This window comes from Phaseolus vulgaris, chromosome 1 (assembly GCF_051622355.1).
Source record: "Phaseolus vulgaris cultivar YP4 chromosome 1, ASM5162235v1, whole genome shotgun sequence".
NCBI lineage: Eukaryota > Viridiplantae > Streptophyta > Magnoliopsida > Fabales > Fabaceae > Phaseolus > Phaseolus vulgaris.
The window spans coordinates 53,897,662-53,918,310 of NC_143498.1; the positions used below are offsets into that span (position 1 = coordinate 53,897,662).

Genomic DNA, 20,649 nt, shown 5'->3' on the forward strand with positions numbered 1-20,649 from the left:
GATATAATGTTTATCTTAGTTATGATTAGTGAAACATCAAAGTAATAGACCGATTGGCTTAATGAGTAAAATTTTCTAAACATTGAAATGTATGTACAGGTAATATAATTTTATGATATCATTTGTTGAGTGTTTGTTTCTATGTTACTCACTTTTACTTGCATTGTCTAAAAGCAACAACATATTTGAAAATTTGATATGATTATGTGTATTAGATGTGTCCAAATACACTTAATTACACATTATTACGTAAATTAAGTTTTGTTAATTTTGATAATTATTATCTTAAAAATGATATAATTTTTTTTTAATTAGTTGGTGATATATAAAAACTTAAAATAGTAATAATAAATATTGAAGTAAAAAACATTAACATCCTAAGCATGGCCAGATAAAACAAATCGTAAAATATTTCACTTTTATGTATAAAATTTCTTATTTTTAATGTTTTGAAATCTTTTATAGATAAATTATTTCTAAGATAGAAACGATATCATATATGCATGGTATCTAGTTCTGAAGTTGTTATAATTGTTATTTTTTTTTCTTTTTCTTGACGCAGCTCCCTTAAAAAAATCTCACTGTGCGTGACTGTATGCCATCTAAAATTTGACTTCTATTCATTGCTAACCTATTTTAATTCTGAAAAAAAATATTTTTTCTTTAGAATTTGAATAATGTATTTATTATTTATTATTATACTTTTTAGTCTTTATAATGATTTTTTAAATAGTTTATATATGTTTTGTTATGATCTACATTTTATGATAATTAAAAAAATTAGATATTATGATAATTATTGAAATAAAAAACATTACTAAAATTTATATTAAAAACATAAAAATCGTATAAAAGTACTTCTTCATAAGTCGATATATGATGAAAAAAAAATGTGTACACAAACGCGAATTTTTAAAATTTGAAAAACTAAAAACTATTTTATTATTTAAAGAAATTGAGGGCCTACGGATTATCTCATGGTGCACTTTAACGTGATATATTGATTCAGTAAATTTCAACAATTTATTTTAAATAAATAAATTTCTTAATAGTTAAAGAGATAATCTCATAGATGAAAAAAAGGAAAAAGAAAAAAGAGAGTATTTTCATTTTGAAGTGTTGATGAGTTTTTAATTGGAACGAATGATGGATATAAGACGTCATGTTAATAATTAATAAGAGTATCGGATCCTAATGGAGATTTGTCCTTTGGATCAAACAACACAATACGTTGGTTTTGCCAACTTCTCAGCATATTATTAAACATGCCTTTATTTATTAATAATTAATATGTTGGCTGGCATTGGGGAGTTGCTAAAAATGCATGATCGTGACCAAAGAGAGAAATTAAATTAAATTAAATTATACAGACAGCTATTATATAGCTGCTAATTTTTAATATTTATCAAATGACAATTCGTAATAACATATTATTAGGTTGAATTAGAGTTCATTAAGATACAAGAAAATTACATACACACTAAAAAGAAGAAGTGTGATTTTTTGTGTGTGATAATAACATGCAACGACTTCTATAGCTCTCCATTTCCTAATTAAAGCTGTTCATGTATGATAAACTGAGAATTATATACAATCAAAAAGGAAGAAGAAAGTACATAAATATATCAATCACATGCTTCTTTGTCCAAATTAAAGTGTTTAAACAGGAGATATATATGGATGAGTTTAATAAAAATGGAAAATTCATTTTTCATGTGTTCACATCAAGTTTCTAAAAGCAAGAAGGAACAATATTATATTACTAATCATGGTTCTATTTCACGTTTCACATATGGTTTATCTTCTTGTTTTTCTGTGTAAATATAGTGTTGTTATAAATATTAGAAATAATTTAATACATATTAGTCTTTAACCTTTTAGATAAATCTAATACATGTTTTAAGTTAATGGATATATAGTCATTATAATTCCTTCTAGTTTATTTAAGCCAAAAATTAATTTTTACTTAGGACAAAAATAATTCATTTTATTTATTCTACAAATTATTGCTTGTTAATATGTTTATGGAATTTAACCTTTTTTCTTCACACACTTTTAGTTTAATTTTCTTATCAGTTTTGTTTTCCAAAAGCGAGACTGAGCTTTCAGTTTTTTGCTAATTACAAAATACAACGAGTTACTTAAATGATTCAAATTGCTTCTTTTGGTTCCCTTGATAGAAATGTTGGCTTCACATTGAGAATCAAATATCTCTTTTAGATAATAACATTAACAAGTATACTTTTAGAAAATTGTTTAAAGAATTTAATGTAAAATGAGTCTGAGAAAGTGTTATTTATATTGCCACAATGAGTTTAAAAGGTACGAGATTAAAAAAATAGTGTCATATCACTAATTTTAGTTAAAATTAAGACAAATGGGAAACTCCTTATAGTTATAGAAAACTGGAACTATAAAATGAGTTTGGATTTCAAAATGAAAAAATTATTATTCCGGTTAATATATATAGCTTAAAGTCAATAACAACTTAAATATACCTTTTTTTTTTCTTAATATCAAAACATTTTTTAAAGATAAAATCATCAAGAAAGTATATTACTAATTTTTTTTCTTCCTAAAGTTGTAATGCGAAGCAAATTTCAACCCATTATATTTTTGTATTTTTTTTTATATAAAATCAAACTAGTAAGGTCCCTTTTATGTTATTTTATAAATGAAGTCTTGCACTAAGATTCTAAGGAAAAAGAAAAAAGATTCTTTAGTGTATGATTTATTCATTTTAAAGTTGTATATCAAAGATAACATTCAAAAGAAAAATGTTACTTTTTGACAACTTTAAATCAAAATACACTAATTTGATTAATACAATTTTTTTTTCTTAAATTGTTGCATTTTGGTACAAACTTGTTTCTCTTTCTCAAACATGATTCTCAATATACCATCACTCAAATTCAAAAGAGGTTTGCATTGTTGGGTTTAATCTGAGTGAAATTTGAATGGAGGGTAAAAGGCATTTGATCTGTGATAAGTGGGAAATGCATGTACTTGCCACACTTCAAATTCAATCTCCATCATAATCCTATGTTACACATTATGTTGTTCATTCGGGTTTTCTAGTCGGTGGCTGCTTTCACAGTTTCACTTTCGTCCTTCATAAATTATTGCACTTCCATTTGAATTCAAGCCACAATCACAGGCTTCTCATAGCTGTCATTTCAAATGTCTCTTTCTTTTTATACATATAATACATAACTTTGTCAAGTGTCAACTGAACCACAAGCACTGCAATTATTTTTACTATTTATTTCCGCATCAAATATGCATAATGCACCAACGTCTTTCTTCTTATCTGCTTTCTTCAACCCCACGTCTAAATTTTCCCCATTCAGAAGCTAAAACCCTTTTTAAGCCTCTTGTTCCACTGCTGCTGTAGGTAGGGCCACTATACCTTTCCATTCATAACTATGATTCAATCTCGTGAAAGGCTTATAAATAATTACTTGGCCTGTGGTAAAAATATCTAAGGTAAGTAAAAAAAGTTGTTCAAAGAGCAGCATTGGTTTTTGATCATTAGAAGGTAAGTGAGGAATCTTTTTCTGTTTTGCGAGAAAGTTCCCTGTAACTTATTCTGGTTTTCTACCTTGCTTTTTCTATATATACACACCTATAGAGTAGTTTCATCTCCAACACCATCAGTGTTCAACCCTTCTCATTAATTTTCTCCACTCAGGAACTTCAATCTTTTTCTGAAGTGCAGAAGAGCAAACCCTTTTACTGGTTTTGATACTAAATACACAAAAATGGGAGTTGGTGATTACTTGTCTGATCTAATGGGCACTGGCAGTGGCAACCACCAACACAACACCAAGAACAGAAAGCAATTACAGACCGTAGAGCTGAAGGTGATGATGGATTGTGATGGCTGTGTGCTAAAGGTTAAGAAAACTCTCTCTTCGTTAGATGGTAAGTTTTATCCTTACTCAGATTCTATATGATAAATACCAACCATATATTTCTTGCTGCATTATTAGATGATAAACCATATACTAACATATTTCAGTTGTTATTATGAAGTATTCTGAAAATTGTTGAAGGTTACCATATACACCTGTGGTTTTGACTAACTTTTATCGGATATGTTATAGAGAATTTCAATTAATAAGAAAATAACAATAATATTGGAATGTGTAACATGTAAAGATGAAATTACAGTAGTGTGAAATTATAACTATGAAGGTGATGAAGCTAAAAAATGTGGTGGTGTAAGTGCAGGAGTAGAATCAGTGGAGATAAACAGGAAACAGCAGAAAGTGACTGTAACTGGTTATGTGGAAGCAAACAAGGTCCTAAAGAAGGCAAAGTCAACAGGGAAAAAGGCTGAGATATGGCCTTACGTGCCTTACAACATGGTGGCAAATCCTTATACTGTTCAAGCTTATGACAAGAAGGCTCCTCCAGGATACGTGAGGAGAGTGGATAACTCTGCCGCCATTGGAACAGTGACAGCAGCTTATGAAGATCCATACACCACCATGTTCAGTGATGAAAACCCAAATGCATGTTCTATCATGTAGAGTGGAGACAGATTATTATAAGAAAAATAAATTAGAAAAAGTGGTGCTTTACTGCACTGTATATTTTCAAGTTTTGAATATAGTTTGCTTTTGTTTCATGGCATATGGTGTGAAGAGAAGTTCTATTGATCCTTTGTTTTTCTTAACTTTATTTGAACCGTACTTTGTGGTAGTTTTGCAGTGTGTTGTCTTCATTGATGTTTGGTTGTTCCTTGTTTAAGGAGACAAACTTAGGTTTTTGCAGGTCTATGTATGAAAATTGAAGCTTATGCAGTGACAGAACTGCAGGTAGACTTTGCCTTGAACTATGGAATCACAAATTTGCATTTATTTCTGAGAAGAGAAAAGTTTCGTCGAGAACATCAAACATAAACACTAAAAAACATGCATTTAACACCATCTATAAAAATATAATAATATTTTTAAATGAAAAAGTAAAATAAAAATTAATAAAATATTAATTTATTAAAATGTTATGGGTGTGTTTTTAAGGTGTTAATATATCAGCAACTTTCTAAGAAATACAAACTGTGTATGAACTAGTTTTTTATTTCAGCATGGATTTTTGTTTTTAATATTTGTGTAATTATCACTTCTAGGATTTAACTTTACTATCATAAAACTACCTTATGTAATTTTATTCTTACTACACATACTTTTTTAAGTCTAAACTAAAGAATAATTATACTTTTTTAATAAAACTACTTAATATAATTTATCGTTATTAAAGATACTATTATTTTATTTATGTATAATTTTTTTAAACCAATAATACTGTTATTATTACACACTGGTGAAAGTAATTTAACAAATCTAACTCTGAAAACATTTTTTTAATTTACTAAAGCAGTACGAAATTATCTACTATGCATAATACAATCTAAATGATACACATATGTAAAGTATCAGCTAGTTTTTACCTTTGAACAATCAACATGTTTATAATTATGATAATTAATTTCCAAGTTTTCTTTATGTTAATATTGTTGAGTGAATTTAATTTACATGTCATATTCACATGAGACAGATGAGAGAAAACGAATAAATAAATAAATATTATTTAAAGATAAAAACACAAAAACACATGAAATAAATTTGACAATATATCACAAAATTATTCAATAAAAAATGCAGTCCACTATAATAGTATAATTTGAAAAAAGTATTTTTTGTATGAATATAATGATATTTTTTTTTATCAATGTTAATATAATAATATGTGACATCTCACTAAAACAAAAATACACTAAAGTACAAAAAATATATTACAAAGAGTCAAATTATGCTTTAATAAATTAGAACAACAAAATAACTTGCCAAGTCCCACCTCACTAACGAAACAAAAAATTATTTTATTAGAAAAGATGGAAATTTTAAAGAAAAAAAAAACACTTATAAAGTAAATTGAGTTGAAGTTAAATCCAAAACTTTATCTCATCATGAAATGAACACAGTTTAAATAGATGAACAAATCATATATATATATTAATTTTTTTTTTTATGTTTTTCCAGAAGATATTCAAAGAGACTTAATACCTTCTCTGACTTTGTACCTTCATATACATATTACTTTTCCCCTATTTGTGTTCATGGGCCTAAAAACGTGGACTAGGCCCAATAAGAAATCATTAACCAACAAACCCAGCTAATTTCTTCTCCACTGTGAACTATTTTTCACTGACTCCGGCGAGATCCGTTTCCCATCTCCGGCGTCGCTTTCCGTCATGGAATCGGAATCTGAAATCACCGATTCTCAACCGCACCCTCTCTCGAACCAAATTGTGGACGCGTGCCACGACATGAATTCCCTTGAAGACCTCGCGAACCGCGGCGCGTGGCGTTCAATCATCGACAAGGTCTCCCGCGCCCGCGCTCTGTCTCTCCTCCACAAGCCCCACGACCACCTCACCTACCTCGCCTTCAACGCCCTCGCATTCACAAAACTGCGTCGTTTCAACGAAGCCTCCGCGGAACTCGATTCCCTCGAAGACCTCGACAGTTCCCACTACCAGTACGAAACCTACCCCAAAATCTACCCGAACCGGGTCGGATCAATGGTCCCTTTCTCCCTACGGTGGCTCCACGCCCTAATTCCAATCAAATTAGGGCAACGTCAGCAGGGCATGGATCGCTTTTACACACTCCTTGATTTCGTGCGCGGGAAGATTAGGGAAAAGGGGAATGACAACAAGCTAGGCGTCTCCCTCAAACTGTGGCGAAAACGAGAGGTTTTTGTCGTGAATTGCATAATAGGGCACCATTTGAGTCAGAAAGAATTCGGCGTGTGTTTGAGTTTGATGAAGGAGCTTCTCTCTCGCGATGATGGTTCGGACCCTGTGTTGGTTTCGCAACTTGGGTATATGCAGTTGCAGATTGGGGACTTGGAGGGTGCGAAAGTTTCTTTTTTGAAGGTGGAGAGTGAGGGAAAGAATAATGGGTCGTTGAGCGAGGTTGAGTTTAACAACCTTGTGAATAGGAACAAGGCGTTGGTGTATTTGGTTGGTAAGGACTATGTGTCGGCGGTGAGGGAGTACGAGGAGTGCATTGAGAGGGACAGCGCAGATATCGTGGCTGTGAATAACAAGGCTCTGTGTTTGATGTATCTTAGGGACTTGTCGGATTCTATAAAGGTGTTGGAGAGTGCGCTTGAGAGAGTTCCCACTGTGGCTCTCAACGAGACGCTTGTTGTCAATTTGTGTAGTATGTATGAATTGGCGTATGTTAATCACTCTGATATTAAGAGAACGCTTAGTAATTGGATTGCTCGTGTTGCACCGGATGATTTTGATGCATCTTGTACTCGTACATGAGGTAAGTAGGTAGTTACTTTCCTTTTTCCGCTATGCTTTTAACTTGTGTTCTTCTAATGTATCACCGATCTGTTTTTTCTTTTCATTGGACAAAACTTAAATATACATTCATTGACTAGGTGCAATCTTCATTATAATTGGAGTTATGTTTGGGTAATTTTTGTTGACCTTTGATGCAAACTTTTAATATGCCAATTATCGAGTCAAAACTCTAGTTCTGATTGGAGAATAGTACCAATAGTATCTACGAAACAACTTCTAACTTCTCTGCCGTATAATTTATGGGATGCAATGCTAGATGCTACATTTCTTTGCATACCTTTCAGTAACTTCTTTGGCCTGTTTGTGTGCCTTTTTGATGGATTTTCTTGAATAATAATTCGTTGCATCTCGATGCAATTGAAGCATGGGTTAATTATGCAATATCTTCACCTTTCTCATCCTTTGTTTTCTCCCTAAGCCTAGTATAAGTTGGATTCCACTTGGTTTTTCTTTTTGGTTTGTCGTGAGGGACGCAAAATAACCATCTCAGCTTGAAAATACCAAGATTTCCGAATATCATGGTCGGTGCAGTAAACTCTGATATTCCTGTAGTCCCGAATTTGTCTGTCATTCTGTATGCAGCAAAGGCTTCTACAGTGTCATACTTATGAAGGGGGCCTTTGAATGTAACATTCCATTGAGTCTTTTGAGTTTTTATTTGTAGTTATTTTTGGTGGTGGAACTTTCATGCGGCAAATAGGTGATTTCTGGTTAAGGTCATGGGTTGGCTCCGTGCTAAATTTCCTCGTCTCTCTTGAGTCATTGTGTTAGATGAAGTCAGATCTTTAGATTGGTGCTTAGGAGATGCACTTGGAACACAAAACAGTCTTTAGTTTTCTGATGCTACTTTCAGCACTGGTGCTTGTATTTGTGAATGGCAGTGGTATCAGCATATTATAACTTAGCTGCGAGTATAACATACCTTTTTTTTAAAAAAATGGACCGGACTGGCCAGTCAATTAAAAATATTTAATAATGCATTTATTTTTCTTTAAAATAAAATTCAAATGAAAATATTCTGTCATTTTGTTTTTGTTCTACATGTAAACTTGTTATTATTAGTAAATATTATTGATTTTTCAATTTAAGTATATTAACATTTTATTTGTACTTTTATATTATTTTAATTGTTAAGGATGTATAAATTTTACATTTTTATTTTTTTAATATCATAAAATTATGATATTATTTTTTAATATGAATTTCATCATTATAATAATTTGATCAATATTTGTTCAATCTCGGTTCAATGATCAGTCTAATTGTAAAATCAGAGAAAAATGCTCCTTCTTGTCATCTTTTATGTGTTATTTAAGGTGTTTTTTTAAAGCATCCCCATTGTAGGAGTCATTCTATGAGGTTTTAATTTGATTTTTGTGAGTTCTACTATGCCACATCACTTTTCAGATCTTTTTGCAATTTTTACTCCAATGCAAGGGTCTTATAAGATCCACACTCTTATTAATGTTTTGTTTGGTTGTTGATAGAAATATATATTTCCGAGACAGAAAAATAGTTTTTGATTCTTATGACAAGAGACTCTTATTTTTTATGCCATGTTAACATACTCCAATGGGGAGATCTTATAAGACCCCAAGCCTTAATCTTATGACCCAATCTATGACTCTTGCAATGGAGATCCTCTTAGAACAAATGTTTATATGTAAATTAATAAAATGTTTGGTGGAAAGTATGAATATAATTGGTTGAGGAGTTACTGATTACAAGACAAAAGCGGTGGTGGTTGACTTTATTTTCTGTTGAAAAGAGGGGATGGGGGAGGGTATTTGTAGTGCCTTTTTGATGGCTGCAAGATTCTTCATTCATTCTTACTCTTTGAGTAGAAGATAATTGTAATAATTCTTATACATTTGGAAGATTTATTTTTGAATACATTTGGAAGAAATATTCTTATATCATGTTGATCTATTTATATGCAGAATTAGTGGAGATGTGATGTGTTTGATTAAAATACCTAGAAATGCCACTCGACAGCATGAGGAAGGAAGAATCACTGGTAATTTCTGCTAAACCATTCGACAGTGAATTCATCCCTGCTGGTCATGCAGTATGTTGCCTGGAGAATAGGTACAAATATGGACCAAAATAATTAGGTCTGTCTGGTTCACATCTTGTTCAGCTGTATGTTCCTAACTGACAGGGTCAAGATTCTATACGATTGAGAGGCTAATGATTATAACAAAACTCTTGCATTACATTCATTCAATTAATAAAGGTCATTATATTGTTGTAGTGCTGGTTTGTACATGACATTATCCTGCCCCCAAAAGGAAGATCTCTCTGTATTTTAGTTTTGCTTATTCTTGTTGACTCTGCTTCAAGTCTGCAGATTGATATTTGCATATGGCTTTTATTTCCTCATCAGACCTCGCTTCTGTTTATTGAATATGATTGCTAGAAAATGAGATAAAAATGTAATATCAAATTCTTATGCAATTGAGTGTGTTCCCATTTGATTATGTGTTAATGATGAAGTGGTGAAATGGAAAATGCAATTGAATGCTTCTTAAAGGAAATCAAGATAGTGGAATCATATTAAGAAATGAACTCAATCTCATAAAATTGACTTATAAGATGAAATTTGTATCTACTTATATATTATGAAATACCATAATTTCTAGTTGATATATCATAATTTCTAGTTGATGTAAGATTTCTTACAAATGGGCATTTTGAAGGGAAAAGATGGCCTATACCCTTCATAGAAGCAAGAGAAATTAGGAAAATTTATAATTTTCTAAATAGCGGACTATTCCTATTTATGTTTTTGAACTATTGTTCTCATTCTTTTCAGTAGTAACTGCAAATGCCAATGATTTGTCTAAAAATATCTCTCTATTATCTGCTCAGCCACCCTGAAAACATATTCGGATTTTATTTTTTGAATTTTTTTTATACCTACGGATACTTAAGGATGCCTACAAATATATATTTTTAAAATGTAAATAAAGTTATTTAAGATATTAATTCAGATAAAAAGTAATTCTAAACTACAATTCAATTAAAATTTGAAAATAAAACATTAATGTGAATAAATTTAATCTTTCCAAAAAAAAATCAAATAAATTTGTACCATAAAATATAAGTTTTAAAAAATTAATCTTCTTAAAAATATTCAATTTAACTTTTATTCTTTTTCTTGATCAAGAGATTTCGAACTGTTAATGAATTTCTTCATTCATTCGCTTCCAAATACTTCTTGTTCTTCTCCTCTCAACCCCGACACAGAACATTAGAAGTCGAACAATTTTTGACAGTGTCTTCCTCCCGGCACTCTTATAATTCAGGTGAAAGACCATTTTATTCTTAAAAAACATATTCTTGATTTTTGATTTTACTGAATGTTATTTTTTCTATTTTCATTCCTTGGATCGTGGAATCTGGGAGAAATTACTTTCGGATACTACAATCTAAAATATATATATATATTTTTTATAAAAATTCATTATAGATTATAAAATTTAAAAAATATTCTTAGATGCATTATACAATCCAAAATACATATTCATGTGAATACATGAAGTATCATGGATTTTACAATCCAATATATATGAAAAAAAAATAAAAAAAAATAATAAAAGATTTACCACTATCACCTACCACTACAAACAATCGAACACTACTTAAAAATAAAAGAAAAAATCACCACACTCTCCACCATAACAAAAATCTTGAAATATAAGTTAGAAATTAAAGAATTTGTCACAACAATTTTTACATAATGGAGGATACTATAGCTGCAGGTGCAAGTAAGCACATTCTGAGATACCTTTTTTTTCTTAAGTTTCTTCTAAAAAAGTAATTTAAAAAAAAATATTATCTAACACAGCCTGCACCGACTTTTTTCTTAATAAAAACACTGCTACCTACTACAGTTTATTTTATATTTGGAGGTTTTCCCTATATGTTGGTGAAAGCTGAAATATATATTGTTAACTAACACAAACAAGAAACTATTGAACAACAACTTGAAGAAAAAGACATGTTCCCCTGACCTCTACTTCGTATTGCACTAAGTAACTCTACATCTCCAACCCCATCTTCCTACTTCATACTTTCCTTCTTTACTTGCTGTTTGACCTTTGCAGAGATTCTTCTCTTTTACCAATCCAACTACACTTCTGATTTTCATGGCCAACTTGCTACATAACGGTGCATTGTCTTCTGGTTTCCCATCCTTATCCACTCTCAGGTGACTTCAAGATCCTTGACTCGTTATTCTTCAGCATCACTTGTTGCTAATGCTTTTATTGCCTTTCTAGAGCCATGCATAAAGGAAAACACATTGAGCTTAAGAGAATGGCTGTGGTGATAAAGGCAAAGTATAACAGCGATTTTGATGACTCGGGCGTTGATATTTCTTTGAGTCACAGAGTTGATGCTGTGAAGCCTTCCAAAACTCTAGCCATATGTGATCATGCCACTGCTCTTTTACAATCCGGAGTTCCTGTTATTCGCTTATTTTTTGGAGAATCTGATTTTGACACACCTGCTGTTATAGCTGAGGCGAGTTCTTCGTAAATTTCACTTTGTTAAGTGACAATAAGTATTTATTCTTCTCTGTTTTTTTATCCTCTTTATATGCATCATGAAGTCATGATCATGACATGTATGGCAATGGTAGGCTGGGATGAATGCAATTCGTGATGGTCACACCAGATATACCCCCAATGCTGGAACAGTAGAATTGCGCCAAGCAATATGTCACAAGCTAAAAGGTTACTTCAGAATTCAGATGATTCGCGTGTTTGTGTGTTTTATTTATGATTATATTATGTGAGATCGTGAGTTTAAAAATGTGACTGGACTGTTTCTGTAGAGGAGAATGGAATTATATATTCTCCTGATCAGATTGTGGTCAGCAATGGAGCCAAGCAAAGTATTGTTCAAGCAGTGCTTGCAGTTTGTTCCCCAGGAGACGAGGTATGAAACAGCTTTATACCTTACCATAAGCATCTAGAATTAGTTATGCTACTAAATTATTTTAAAGTCAAAGAATTTGTCTAATGTGTTTCGGTATCGGTATGAACAATATAGTCTCACAAGTCGAGATCAAGAACCTTCTTTCTTTAACCAACCAATATGTAAAGACAAAATCGTGATACAACATCGAAATATGCAGCTTCTTGACATGGTTTCTTTTGTTCAAATTGTTCTGCAGCTGGACATTCATTTCCATACTTCTATAATATTTTCATCTTCTATGTTTTATTTCTCCGTTTTACTAACTCTAGATGATTGTCATATATTCCAGGTCCAACAAATCTTGTTCTCACCATTCTGCAAATTAAAATTTAGTCTATATTGTGCACCTGTTTACATTTATAAAATTGCTTCTACTGTGTTCTAGAAAACATATTACATAGATGTTATCCTTTTGCAAACTGTGTAGGCTTTCATTTACCTTTTGTTGTGATGAATGTTTCAGGTTATTATTCCAGCTCCCTTCTATGTGAGTTACCCAGAAATGGCAAGACTGGCTCATGCAACACCTGTGATTCTTCCAACCCACATATTGAATAATTTTATTTTGGACCCCAAACTGCTAGAAGACAACCTTACAGAAAGATCCAGACTGCTTATTCTTTGTTCACCCTGTAACCCAACAGGGTCTGTCTATCCTAAGAAATTACTTGAAGAGATAGCTCAAATTGTAGCAAAGCACCCTAGGCTTCTGGTACAGACATACCTCCATGATACTTGAATGTTTTCTCCTCAACGATACCTCCTTACAGATCTCTATGGCTGTTGTATTCAGGTTCTTTCTGATGAAAATTATGAACACATAATTTATGCACCAGCAACTCATACAAGTTTTGCATCTTTACCCGGAATGCAGGACAGAACTCTAACTGTGAATGGACTTTCCAAGGTTTTTCAGTGATGATATGTGCTCTTACTGATATTGAGTGTAAATTCTAATTACTACAGATTTTCTTTTGAGCATGTTGTTGTTTGTATTGTTCATCCCTTGTTTTCGTTTTCTACTCAGTGCAAATTCTGTATTTCTTGGAATGTTCATATTACTTTTCCTGTATTTCTTGGAATGTTCGTAGATTACGATAATGCAGAAAGCCTCAGGTCTGAATTATGATGCTTTTACAACTGTCTTCTTGTAGACATTTGCAATGACTGGTTGGCGGCTCGGGTATATTGCTGGTCCAAAGCATTTTGTTGCAGCATGTGGAAAGATTCAAAGCCAGGCATGCTGTATTTTTCATTTCCATTTGATGAATTATGTACAACCAAATAAGAAACTTCTAATAGATGTTCAAAGAAAAGAAAAAAAATATCATATGTTTTAATGAAATTGTACAGAACAATGAAAGTTACTCTTTAGTACTCTCTAATGATCCAAGTCAAAGTCCCCATTCTTCCCCTTAACCTTATAAAACCAACTTATTCTCACGTCAAGACTTACCATCTCGTGAGTAGGACTATATATTATAGGTGGTCCGATAACAGGTGCATAATAAACCCAACAAACAAATTCTTTTTAAGATGACTCTCATACCATATTAAGAAGTGGACTTATCCAATTTTATAAGATTGAGTTAGACTTACATTTCTTAATATTATTCTTTTGCCTTTTCTAACTAACTGATTATTCTAACAAAGTATTGATACTCTGTAGAACTAACTTCTGAATAATTAACTTTTGGGATATCTAATCTAACACATTTTATCAAACACAGTTTACTTCAGGAGCAAGTAGTATATCTCAGAAAGCTGCAGTTGCTGCATTAGGATTAGGCTATGGAGGGGGAGAAGCTGTTTCTAACATGGTGAAAGCTTTCAGGGAAAGAAGAGATTTCTTGGTTGAAAGCTTTAGAGATGTGGATGGAGCGAGAATATGTGAACCACAGGTGGTGTGAAAGGTGTTTTATTTCATCCTCTCCATTGTCAGTTTCTCCTTTTCTTGAAAAATGTACTATTGTTTTCACTTTCAGGGGGGATTCTATGTATTCATTGATTTGAGTTCTTATTATGGAAGAGAAGCTGAAGGCTTCGGCTTAATTGAAAATTCTGACTCCCTCTGTGGCTATCTGCTGGAGAAGGGCCAGGTATTATGATTTAATTGCTTTTGAGTAACGCATTAATCATAATCCAAACTAAGCGTATTAAGTTCAAAAGTACGTTTTGAGTTGATGTTTTGAGTGATCACAGGTTGCTTTGGTTCCAGGGAGTGCATTTGGAGATGATTCTTGCATCAGAATCTCTTTTGCAGAATCCCTTTCTACTTTAAACACAGCAGTTGAGAGAATTAAGAAAGCTCTGTCATTCCTCTAAGCTCTTCTGTGTTTCTTTAACTAATCTACCTTGGATAAAATAATGTTTGGATTGTGTGGGATACATCGTTATTAGAAAACAGTTACAAATAGGAAGTTTTAAGGTTGCCTTATAAGTTAGTGAAGTTGAATTGTACATTGTTGACCAACAGAAACAAACATAAAGGTGGTAGAAAAACATCTTCCTCTACCCTCTTCTTCAACGTTGCATACAGAGCTTCTCATCATTTTCCATGGCCACTGCACTGCATAACGCCGCCATCTTCACAATCACGTTTGGAGACCAATATTCCATTTCTCGTTGCATTTTTTAGATTTCAAACTGTGGGATGCAGAATGTAATGGTCCATATATTTTGTAGGCTTTAAGCCCATTTAAATCTTTTGAACCTTTTTCCCTTTTTTTTTATCGGCAAAGGAAAGGGCTTGTTGTGGGCTGCTTCTTCCTGCACCTCCATACCTTCTTGTGCCACCCCCACAAATTTTTCTTATTCCAAAAATACTCTTTTCAATATTCCGAATTACATAATCCGGAAGTTTTTTCCTAGATTCAGAATTAGCTTCCGGATTATGTAATCTGGAAGTCTTTTGTGATTAGCTTTCGGATTACATAATCCAGAAGTCTTTTCTATACATAAGATTAGCTTTCAGATTATGTAATCCGGAAGTCTTTTTTTGACACCTCACATCTCTCAATCTCATCTCTCCCTGTCACATAAGTAATTATCTTGTTACATAAGTAAGGTGTAACTTAACGGAAATGATCAATTTGAATACATTTTTAAAAATGTTGAGAACAATTTTTTAAAAAAAAATCACCTGAATTTAATATTGACCCTAAATCCTAAATGTAAGGATGAATAAGGTAATTATACTTATATTTTATTATAAAATTATTTTTATTTTTTCATAATTTCTTCTAAAAAATAGTAAGATTTAATATTAAAAGAATAATAAATATGATTAAGATAAGTAGCAGCAACTTATGTCATGTAGTAAAGTGATTCTAATTCTGATAAAATAACACACCTATATATATAACTACTTTACAAATGTTTACATGCTAAATATATTATTATTTTATTTTAAATAATAATGATTTATCCCAATTTAATAAATTGTTATTAAAAGAGATGTTGATGTAGTTGTCTTTAAAAAAAAATGTTTATTATGATAACGTCACTTTGGATAAAATAATTGTTATTACAAAACACTTATAAATAGGAAATAAGTTGGTGAAGTTGAATTGTACATTGTTGACCAACACACAGAAAGAAAGAGGTGGTAGAAGGGGTAGAGGAAGAAGATGTGAAGAAAACAGAGAAGTTACCCTTAGCTTTGCTTCTTCCCTCTCACTTGAGCACGCGCCAACACTTCCACCAACTCCATCCTCACATCTTCCTCTACCATCTTCTTCTTATATAATGCACTTTCCTTCTTTTCTCGGCGTTTCAACGTTGCATACAGAGCTTCTCATTCATTTTCCATGGCCAGTGCACTGCATAACGCCGCCATCTCCACAATCACGTTTGGAGACCAATATTCCATTTCTCGTTGCCTTTTTCCATCCCTCTCCACACTTCCTGTCAGGTTACCTCAATTCTCTTGTGTTGAATATCCCATGGACTATCTTAGTAAATTTCATAATATATTCGATTTTATAAAGTTGAGTTAGGTTTAAAGTTCACCTTTTAATATGATATTAAAATCATTTCGAGCCTATCCGAGTGATTGTTTGTTAGTCTTATCAGATCACCTGTTATCAGACCATTCATAATATATAGTCTCACACAAGAGTTAGTAACCTTGGTGTAAGGGGTGTGTTGGAGATCTTACATTGTCTAGAAATTAAGACATGTATAGTATATAAGTGGGTGAAACCTCACCTTAGAATTAAGCTTAAAATCTACTCTTTTTTTTTTAAATCTTGTGCCATCCACTTCAACATGGCTTTATTATTATTGTGGCTAATTAATGCTTTCATTGCCTTTGTAGATCCATGCAAAAAAGAAATCACGTAGAGCTGAACAAAATGGTGGTAGTGGTAAAGGCAAAGAATAAGGGTGATTTGGATGACATAGAAGTTGATGTTTCTTTGAGCCACAGAGTTAATGCTGTCAAGCCTTCCAAAACTATGGCTATAAGTGATCATGCCACTGCTCTTTCTCAAGCTGGAGTTCCCGTTATTCGCTTAGCTGCTGGAGAACCTGATTTTGACACACCCGCTGTTATAGCTCAGGCGAGTTCTGTTTAAATATCCATTTGATTGGAAAAGTTGTGAATAAATGTGTTTGTTCTTCTTTCTTTTGTCCCTTTCCTTTGTTATATTGTATCATGAATTCATGATCATGACCTGACATGCATAAGGATGATAGGCTGGAATGAATGCAATTCGTGACGGTTACACTAGATATACTCCTAATGCTGGAACCTTAGAATTACGCCAAGCAATATGTCACAAGCTAAAAGGTTACTTCAGAATTTAGATGCTTAACGAGTGCATTTCTCATTATTATTATTAGGAGTTTTAACAATGTTACATGACTATTTCTGTAGAGGAGAATGGAATTACATATACCCCAGATGAGATTGTGGTCAGTAATGGAGCCAAGCAGAGTGTAGTTCAAGCGGTGCTTGCAGTTTGTTCCCCAGGAGATGAGGTATGAAACTCTAGAATTGCTTAGTTTGTGTTTTGGTGAGTGTTAACAAAATTGATTTTGGTTAAAATTGATATATGTTTAAAAAATTTGGTATAATTTTTTCTATCTAACATATGATATGAGCTATTCAAAGTTGTTTCAACACAAAAATAAGTAAGAGAGCCAGAATTAATTCCTTAACATCCAACCACATGAAGCATTTGAGGTTTTTATTTTCTTTCTTGTGGTGCGAATGTTTCAGGTTATTATTCCAGGTCCATTCTATGTGAGTTATCCAGAAATGGCAAGACTAGCAGATGCAAATCCAGTGATTATTCCAACCCACATATCTAATAACTTTCTTTTGGATCCAAAACTGCTTGAAGCCAACCTTACAGAAAGATCAAGACTACTTATTCTTTGTTCACCGTCTAACCCAACAGGATCTGTCTACTCTAAAAAATTACTTGAAGCAATAGCCCAAATTGTAGCAAAGCACCCTAGGCTTCTGGTACAAACAAGCACCCTTATGCTTTAATGTCTTTTTCCCTTTTCCTCAGTGATAGTTCATTTCAAGATCTCTACGGCTGTTTTAAACAGGTTCTCTCCGATGAAATTTATGAACACATAATCTATGCACCAGCAACTCACACAAGCTTTGCATCTTTAACTGGAATGTGGGACAGAACACTAACCGTGAATGGGTTTTCCAAGGTTGGTCCATAATGCTATATGCTCTTACGGATAAAGTGTAAATTCTACTTTTCATATATTTTCTTTTTGGGCATGTTGGTGCTTTTGTTCTTAACCTCTTGTTTTTTGTTTCTGCTCCATGCAAATTATGTATTTCTTAGAATGTTTGTAAATTATGATAAATGTAGAAGCCCCAGGTCTGAATTATGATGCTTTTCAATTGTCCTTATAGACATTTGCCATGACTGGCTGGCGTCTTGGGTACATTGCTGGTCCAAGACACTTTGTTGCAGCCTGTGGGAAGATTCAAAGTCAGGTAGGCTGCATTTTCATTTCATTTTTTGTGAATTATGCACAACTCAAAATCAAACTTTCTTGATTTCCTTTTGCTAAAGAAATCTAATACATGCTTAAGTTTTACCATACTTGCCATTGAGTGGAAACTTTCAAAGAAAATTTCCACCATTCGGTTGGAGGCTTTGGGCTAGTGTTGCTATTTATGTTACACGTAACATATAATGTGAGACACATATTGTCAGGGGCACATTAGAAAAAAATGAGAAAAGAGCTACAGCTTAGCTTTCTCAGATGATACAAGGTTGAACCCCACCTGTCTAAGTAAACTAACTAACTGATATTTCAAGGTGAATTCTTCTCCTTAGCACAGATTAAGATTTGTTCTTGGATCTCGTCAAAGATATTTTCATCGAGTTTTTCATTTTCTGATTAGTGTCTAGAAGTCCCGATATGTATGTACTCGATTAATAGTTGTTGATAGGGTAGTGGGGTTAGTCTTTGAATTTTCAGTCTATTTTTAACTAGTTGTGGCAAGATAGGTAGTTAGAGTATTCTTGAGGTATATGTCTCTTTTGTTTTGTAAAAAGGTTAGACCATCCCTAAAATGAGTCACATTTATTATATATTTTCTTGCTCATAAAAAAAAACTGATATTTCTAACTATTCTACTTTTTCCAACTCTTAAGTGATTACTGATATATGGGAATCAAATACTTTTTATTGAATACAGTTCACTTCAGGGGCAAGCAGTATATCTCAGAAAGCTGGTGTGGCTGCATTAGGACTAGGTTATGCAGGTGGGGAGGCTGTTTCTACCATGGTGAAAGCCTTCAAGGAAAGAAGGGACTTCTTGGTTGAAAGCTTTTCAAAAATGGATGGAGTGAAAATATCTGAACCACAGGTGTGAACTTGTTAGCATGTTGCTTCACCCTTTTCCCGGTTTTACTTCTTTCATTTTACTAAAAAAACTACTATTCTTTTTCAATTTCAGGGGGCATTTTATCTGTTCATTGATTTCAGCTCTTACTATGGAAGAGAAGCTGAAGGGTTTGGTTTAATTGAGAATTCTGATTCCCTCTGTCGATACCTGCTGGACAAGGGCCTGGTATACTCATTTGAATGACCTTTTAAGATTTTATACATATTTTATCAGCTGAAAAATTAACAGTGATTTTTCCCCACCATATTCTCTAAAAGGAAGTCATAAATTCAAGATTTCTTATATGCATGCACATAATTATAAAAGATTAAAATATCTTTGTAAGGCTTCATCAATGTCTCTTTTGAATAAAGCATCATTGATCATCATCATCTGTGTGTATAAAGTTGAACCACAGATACTTGGTAGCCTAAGCCTTAACTTGATGTTTTGGTGTTTTGATTTACAACAGGTTGCAGTGGTGCCGGGAAGTGCATTTGGAGATGATAGTTGCATCCGCATTTCTTATGCAGAATCCCTTACTGTTTTAAAGACAGCAGTAGAGAGAATTAAGAAAGCCCTTATCCCTCTAAGCTTTGTTTAATTGCTACTAGTAAGGTTATCAGACACGAGAAAATCTATTCGAGTCTATTCAAACTATCTACTCAAACTCGAGAGTCTAACGAAAGTTTACTCAGACTCGAGAGTCTACTCAAACTCAAAAATTTAGTCAAACTCATAGCCTACTAGTCAATTCCACTTCATCTGTGTTCTATTTTTATTTTTATTTTTACAATGGTTAATATGTTTATTATGAAAACGGGTAATGCCACATTCTCTCACCATATTCTCATTATACTTTGCAAGTTATTGTTAAATGAAAGAGTAATTGTTTATAATATCTTGAAAATGTAAAATATGTTCAATTATTTTATGAAACAATGGGTTGTGAGTGATTCCACAGCTAAAATAACAGCCTAGTTTATGTTTAAACATTACAATGAACCAAGTAAAATTATTTGGTTTAGAAAAATAAAATACGTAAATTAAAGGTCAATTATTACCAATTTACAGCTTAAATATGTTGTTGATTCTGTATTTTTTTTATTAAATTTGGTTTTGATTCTTATATTTTAAAAATTGATTAATTAGTCATCAAGCTTAAAGAAGTATGTAGATTTACTCATTTTATGAACTTTATAATGTAGAAAAATGTAACTAAATTTTAAATTCCAGTATAAAAAAGAATCAATATCACATTATATGAATTTAGTTCTTCTATTAATTTTGCCACAGTAAAAGATTATCACTGGATAATAACTTTTGGTATAACAATGAATAAAATTAAATATTTTTAAAAATGGGGGGATTAGATCAATCAATTTAAAGGTATAAATAAAAAGAT

At 32.3% G+C, this 20,649-nt stretch overlaps 4 protein-coding genes across 7 annotated transcripts; all 4 read left to right on the plus strand.

Moving 5' to 3' along the window:
* The first annotated feature begins 3,321 nt into the window (after nt 1-3,321).
* On the plus strand, nt 3,322-4,840 carry LOC137815149 (heavy metal-associated isoprenylated plant protein 23). 3 transcript variants are annotated; one of them, XM_068618212.2, is made up of 3 exons: nt 3,322-3,394; nt 3,692-3,924; nt 4,234-4,633. In XM_068618212.2, exons 2-3 carry the CDS (start codon nt 3,762-3,764, stop codon nt 4,533-4,535), a joined length of 465 nt encoding a protein of 154 aa, XP_068474313.1. In that variant the 5' UTR covers nt 3,322-3,394; nt 3,692-3,761; the 3' UTR covers nt 4,536-4,633. The 3 variants fall into 3 exon arrangements, with proteins under 3 accessions (XP_068474313.1, XP_068474314.1, XP_068474315.1); XM_068618213.2 differs by having other exon boundaries at nt 3,357-3,486; XM_068618214.1 differs by lacking the exon at nt 3,322-3,394 and adding an exon at nt 3,485-3,538 and having other exon boundaries at nt 4,234-4,840.
* A 1,339-nt stretch (nt 4,841-6,179) lies between these two features.
* Nucleotides 6,180-9,772, plus strand: LOC137815133 (Tetratricopeptide repeat (TPR)-like superfamily protein). Of its 2 annotated transcripts, none has more exons than XM_068618191.2 (2): nt 6,180-7,354; nt 9,328-9,772. In XM_068618191.2, exon 1 carries the CDS (start codon nt 6,260-6,262, stop codon nt 7,343-7,345), a length of 1,086 nt encoding a protein of 361 aa, XP_068474292.1. In that variant the 5' UTR covers nt 6,180-6,259; the 3' UTR covers nt 7,346-7,354; nt 9,328-9,772. The 2 variants fall into 2 exon arrangements, with proteins under 2 accessions (XP_068474292.1, XP_068474291.1); XM_068618190.2 differs by having other exon boundaries at nt 6,181-7,346.
* A 1,567-nt stretch (nt 9,773-11,339) lies between these two features.
* Nucleotides 11,340-14,922, plus strand: LOC137815148 (bifunctional aspartate aminotransferase and glutamate/aspartate-prephenate aminotransferase). Its single transcript, XM_068618210.2, is given in 11 exon segments — nt 11,340-11,600; nt 11,671-11,914; nt 12,033-12,126; nt 12,228-12,331; nt 12,837-13,085; nt 13,167-13,280; nt 13,528-13,611; nt 14,104-14,274; nt 14,359-14,472; nt 14,576-14,686; nt 14,689-14,922. Coding segments are annotated over 11 exon segments (1,377 nt in total). The 5' UTR covers nt 11,340-11,538; the 3' UTR covers nt 14,719-14,922.
* Nucleotides 14,923-15,944: 1,022 nt separating this feature from the next.
* Nucleotides 15,945-20,086, plus strand: LOC137815147 (bifunctional aspartate aminotransferase and glutamate/aspartate-prephenate aminotransferase). The gene is made up of 10 exons (XM_068618209.2): nt 15,945-16,286; nt 16,692-16,935; nt 17,072-17,165; nt 17,253-17,356; nt 17,598-17,846; nt 17,936-18,049; nt 18,261-18,344; nt 19,056-19,226; nt 19,317-19,430; nt 19,717-20,086. The coding sequence occupies exons 1-10, from the start codon at nt 16,183-16,185 to the stop codon at nt 19,846-19,848; spliced, it is 1,410 nt and encodes a 469-aa protein (XP_068474310.1). The 5' UTR covers nt 15,945-16,182; the 3' UTR covers nt 19,849-20,086.
* Nucleotides 20,087-20,649: the final 563 nt, after the last annotated feature.

What these genes read in the sequence shown, in the direction of transcription:
- LOC137815149 (XM_068618212.2), top strand. Translation starts at nt 3,762, where the DNA reads ATGGGAGTTGGTGATTACTTGTCTGATCTAATGGGCACTGGCAGTGGC. An exon ending in AACTCTCTCTTCGTTAGATG is followed by an intron (nt 3,925 to 4,233) that starts GTAAGTTTTATC and finishes GTGTAAGTGCAG; the next exon opens with GAGTAGAATCAGTGGAGATA.
- LOC137815133 (XM_068618191.2), top strand. Translation starts at nt 6,260, where the DNA reads ATGGAATCGGAATCTGAAATCACCGATTCTCAACCGCACCCTCTCTCG.
- LOC137815147 (XM_068618209.2), top strand. Translation starts at nt 16,183, where the DNA reads ATGGCCAGTGCACTGCATAACGCCGCCATCTCCACAATCACGTTTGGA. An exon ending in AATATGTCACAAGCTAAAAG is followed by an intron (nt 17,166 to 17,252) that starts GTTACTTCAGAA and finishes CTATTTCTGTAG; the next exon opens with AGGAGAATGGAATTACATAT. An exon ending in CAAAGCACCCTAGGCTTCTG is followed by an intron (nt 17,847 to 17,935) that starts GTACAAACAAGC and finishes TGTTTTAAACAG; the next exon opens with GTTCTCTCCGATGAAATTTA.